General features: G+C 40.1%; 1 protein-coding gene across 1 annotated transcript; it reads right to left on the bottom strand.

Moving 5' to 3' along the window:
* Positions 1 to 4,160: 4,160 nt before the first annotated feature.
* On the bottom strand, positions 4,161 to 4,916 carry LOC131693395 (uncharacterized protein K02A2.6-like). Its single transcript, XM_058981170.1, has one exon. The coding sequence runs from the start codon at positions 4,914 to 4,916 to the stop codon at positions 4,161 to 4,163; it is 756 nt and encodes a 251-aa protein (XP_058837153.1).
* Positions 4,917 to 5,367: the final 451 nt, after the last annotated feature.

Genomic DNA, 5,367 nt, shown 5'->3' on the forward strand with positions numbered 1-5,367 from the left:
GGGGTGCTGGATGATTCTTTTGCGGTTGTCATTATGGTCTGTGCAACTGCTGCCACAAATTTGGCCACCGTTTGTGGTTCAGGCATTGGTATTGAAAACTCTGTTTTGGGTTGGTTTGCCGTAGATGAGTTGGCAATCGGCTGAGATGCGTCTTCCTCTGCATCTTCCGCGCAAGGTTGTCCATGATGAGCTGTCTGATTACAATACTTGCACGTAGGAGTTTGCCCCTCATGGGTGCATAGCGTAGTTTGCATAATTGTAGTTCCATGAGTATTGAGTTTTATTGCCAAGTAGGAGGGTATAGGCCTTTCAACCCGCATCCTCACTACAAAAACGCCGTTAGGAGTACCCGGGAAGAAGTTTCTCCAAGTATCAGGTGTAACGGATTCTACTTCTCCGTATTGCAACATGCATTTTGCAATTGGCTCAGGAGGGGTACGAGGTGATAGGTCATATAACCTTACATCTATATAATCATTCTCAATGTATACGGGAATCTTAATTCCAGCGTTGTCACTTTTAACCACGTGTTTTAAGTTGTTCTTCAAAACGAAACGCTCGGCTTGTGCTAACGTGTTGAATGATATTAACACTACATTGCGAAGATGATGATACTGAAGGTACAAGACTTCCGCAAGTCTAAGTTGCATTTTTACCTTCAGAAGGTATTCCACTTCACTAAAACTCGGTCGTTTTAAACAAAATTTAAAGTCAACGACCGCTGCGTTGGGTCGGAGTAGAGCTTTTTCGTCAACTTTACTCATGATGGCAAGAATAATCCGATATTTCCTTTGTTCTCGAGACAATGCACACTAGATCGAGAGGCCTGTTGTTCACTTGGCTCGATTGTACGTCTGACTGCGGCAGAAGTAGAAAGTAGACTGATATGATTGGAATATATGAGATCAATAAAACATGCCTACGTAATGTACCATTCTAGTGCTTTTTGAAAGAGGATATATGGTCTAGAATACATAAATACGCTGCGGTAAACGAACAACGAACACTGTAAACCACTGAGTTAAATATAGTTGCAATACTAAATAAAGTCTATTCAATCAATTTCTTTAATTTATTTGCGCGACTATTCCGGTGGTAGCAAATGATAAATATTCAACGTGTCAAATAATTGGACATTTCATTTGCGGTCAAAAACACCAGCGATTAGACAAAAAACGAATCTGTCTTCCTAGCGGTTTTTTCCTGCAAATACCAACACTGCAATTGAACGCATTCAATCGGATAAAGTTTATCCGATTTCCTAAATTGATTTTTTCGCTCGCTACGCGAAACCAAACTGTACGCAATGAACTAGCGCAAAAAACGTTAATCGCCGTTTTTTGCGCACCGATAAAGAATACGAATCCTTTTGCAAATTTTATGCCAGAAAAAAGTTGCGTTTTACAATTTTCCGCTTGAAATAGCTCCTCCCGACGGCTTTCCATAGGCGATTTCCGCTGGTGATGTGCTGTACCGATACATACACACAGTTTAATCATCCTCCCACGGGAATCGAAAACTTTTTCAGAGCCATCACACGACGCAGTCTGCCCAGTCCAATGCAAACTGAGGATTTCCCCGGTTGACGTTCGAATCTGATGACGCGTAAGTTGAAGTCAGGATGCTGCCGGATCCCTCAACCATGCTGCTGCAAAAGCCGACCCCACTTAGGTTCATGTGAGCAGATTGAATGGTGTTTTTGTTGGTCGTTTTGGGATTATTTGGTGGTTATTCGATGTACGATATTGGCATATCAATGTAATCCGCTCAGCACACTCCAACTGATGATGGTCATCCCAATACTCTTGTGGGAGATTTTTTTCTTCTTGCGATACGTTATTTGAGTTTATCAGCTGATTGGGTGTAAGTATCTATGAGTGACAACGTGTTTCTTATTCGATGATGAATCAGTCAAATTTGACTGTTGGTGAAGCAAGGAAATCTTGTTATCAGCTTTTTGACGTAGGACTACGTCTTTGTTTTCGATATAGGGGTGCACGTTGCAAATTCTACAAAAATGGTATGTAACGAAAAGTGGTCCAATTTTAAACGCATATAATTCAGCCATCTCACGATAAATTTTCAATTTTTTTGCGCATGTCGCCCCGAAATACTTCTAAGAATAGATTCCAATAGATAAAGCCAAAGATTTTTGATATCATGGTATTAAAATTTTAAATAATGTTCAACATAGTTAAAATACCACGCATTTGCACACAGAAGGCTGCGCTTCCCTAGTCTGGCACGACAGATTTATGTACCTAACGCGCAACGCTTCTATGAATGACGTCATCATCGACTATTTAAAGAGCAGATTTGATCGGGCAAGCTCAGTTGCCTCTTGGACAGCAGGCAGAGCAGAGCACTGCGCTGCATGCTCCCACAGCCAGTGTAGCAGAGGCTAGCGTCGTGGTACTAGTTGTCTCTTTCGCACCACCCATCATCACCAGCGTTGACTCATTTTGCTTGGTGCGTATCTTCCATTCGTGTACGGACACAGTACACCGTTCGCTTGGGTTATTGTTTAAGGCGAATGTGTATTCAAGTGTTGCGTGCATGAAAGAAATCTGAGCTTTCGTTGCGCGAAGCGAAAGCTTTCGGTTTTTCTTTGCGTTGTCGTCTCCATGACAGGCTAAGGAGAGAAAAACTTTCTTAGCAACAAATTCACGCGAATGGATAGAAGAAAGTGCAACGAAGGTTTATTATTTACTTTTTTCCTTTTTTATTTCGACTATGTTAGTCACATTTTCTTTTTTACATTTTAACGACATTCAATTAGCTAGAGATTACTGGGCAGGGAAAGTTATGAAACTTAGAGCCATAGTACTCAAGTGAGAGCAAGGATGTGAAGTAAACAGATCGGAAAACTAGAAGTGGCAGGGTCATTAGAACAGGCTTAATATCGTACGGGCTAAATCTTTGTCTTCTGTTAATGAGGGTCGAGCTTAGGCAGAATAACTACGAATATCTTTACCGTGACAACCGACAAAATTTATTATTTTCGTTTCATCAATTTATTGATTCCACGAGATTCATTTCCACTCAACCTATCCCACTTTGATTCTACCAATACATAGGTATTACAAAGCCTATTTATGAATGGATGCACTGTTACTCAAAAAATCGCTGCAAAAATGCATCTAAGTCCATCCATAAAACCATTTTCGATTATTGTATATGTTTTGCCTCGATATATGATTAAGACCACTGCATTCGCTACATTTATGTGTACTTTAGGAAAATTACAATAACGGCAAAATAAAACTATAAAGCTTGTCCTATACAAGAACTGTGACTGTATTGTCTAAAACATGATTTTTAAGCATAGGTCCGGTTGTTTACCACACACAATAGAAAACTTTTTAAAGTTTTAAAGCAGTTCCAGATATTAGTTCGGTTTTCCATCGCAGTTTTCTGTCTGCTTTCTTTAATCGGATTCGATCGCTCATTGTAAATAAAATGACCTGATGAGCAAGACGGTTTGATTCATGAAGTGAACTGTAGAAAGAAATGTTTGATTAATTATTAATCCAAATGTAATTAAATATTTCACGTATTGCAGTCCTACGTCTGCAATTCGTACAACCCCATAGGGCTGTCCCTTTTAGTTTTCATATATCATGACAATATCTGGACGGAAAGGATATGGTTTGAATCTAGACTATAAACGAATATTTCAAATTAAGAATTGATTAACTATTGTTAATTTTTCTAAACTTTCGATTTTGTTCTAAGAATTTTAATTTAATCATATTTTTTATTCAATCTGTTTATCTGGTAAGGCACGGTACCGTTTAGCTTGAGGGTTAAAAGAAATAGAATAATAAAAATTATTAAAATCAACTGATAGTTAGTAAATCAGAGGGAAAGTGCTTTATAGCTTAATATTTTCATCGTCGGGCGTGCGTGTATTGTGAAAAGGAACGTGTAATGTTCTCCACGGTCAGTTTCGTAAAACCCGTGTGTTGTAACCAGATCGCAAAAAGGAGCCGCGCAGCAGCAAGAAAAACGCGTGTATTCTCTTCGACTCATAACAATGTAATAACGGTTTATTTAGCGGTTTCAAAATATATAAGTAGTATGGGTAGACCGACACACTGCATTAATACACTCTAAATCATATCAATTCTTCCCCGCTTGAGAAAATGTCCATTAATGTTTTATAAATCTAATCTATTTGGAGGTTTTCTGATTCTAGTGGATCGCCGAGATATGTCAGTGCTCCTGAAACTTGCTTCGTTTGCCTGTTCGGATTTGTTTTCCCTTGAAAGTTCTACAAAGTGATCAGTTGATGTTTGGAAGTGTGTTGGCATTTTCGTTTGGTCGCCTGTTGATCTCGTTTGTTGGTAACTGCCCTGGTTATTGTAGCCCTGTTCAGGCGGTAACTGAATTGGGGGAGGTAACAGCATATTTCTGGCTCGGCTACTGCAATAAACTTCATTAGCATCGATCAAAGCCTCCTTATCAGATGCTTCCTTCACTGGACCGGGTTGAAGTTGATCTACGTGTCGTTTCCAAATGCGACCATCATCCAATTTAACTATGTAATGAAGTTTGCCCACGCGTTCCATCACTGTTCCGAATTGCCACTTCGATGAACTCAAAAAGTCACGAGCCGAAACTCGATCGTCAACACCAAAATCTCTCACTGCAATATTCCTCTCGCGATTAGAACTTGTGTTTGTATCACTCGGAATAATTAAATCTAACCGCGACTTCAATTGCCTCCCGAATACTAGCATAGATGGAGATTCGCCGGTTGTGGGATGAATGGTACGTCGATACGCCATCAGAATTTTGTACAGTTCCAGCTGGACATCCTTGCGTTCACACTTCAAAGCCTTCAGCTTGTCTTTGAAGGTTTGGACGAATCTCTCAGCCTGCCCGTTTGTAGCTGGGTGGTATGGTGCTACCATTTTGTGTACAACGTTGTTTTTCTTTAAAAATACCTGGAATTGCTCCGATGTGAACTGTACGCCTCTATCACTCACAATTACTGTTGGGACGCCATAGGTTGCGAAGTATTCTTGCAAACGATCAATAGTGGTTCCAGTTGTCAAATCTGGAATGATCTTAACTTCGGGCCATTTTGTGTATGCATCTACAATTACTAGAAAATTTAGTCCGAGAAAAGGTCCTGCGAAATCAATGTGAAGCCTTTGAAAAGGTTGCGAAGGGAGTTCCCAGCAGTGAATAGGAACTTTAGTAGGGTTTTTACGTGTAGTCGCACAGTTACTACAGTTTCTTGACATCTCTTCTATATCTCGATCTATACACGCCCACCAGCAGTACGATCGCGCCTACGACTTCATCCGAGATACGCCAAAATGGCCAATGTGTAGTTCCTCCAACACTCGTCTACGCAAT

The sequence above is a fragment of the Topomyia yanbarensis genome, chromosome 3 (genome assembly GCF_030247195.1).
Source record: "Topomyia yanbarensis strain Yona2022 chromosome 3, ASM3024719v1, whole genome shotgun sequence".
In the NCBI taxonomy this organism is placed as follows: Eukaryota; Metazoa; Arthropoda; class Insecta; order Diptera; family Culicidae; genus Topomyia; species Topomyia yanbarensis.

Excerpts from the sequence above, each read along its gene's own strand:
- LOC131693395 (XM_058981170.1), bottom strand. The coding sequence starts at position 4,916 with ATGGTAGCACCATACCACCCAGCTACAAACGGGCAGGCTGAGAGATTC.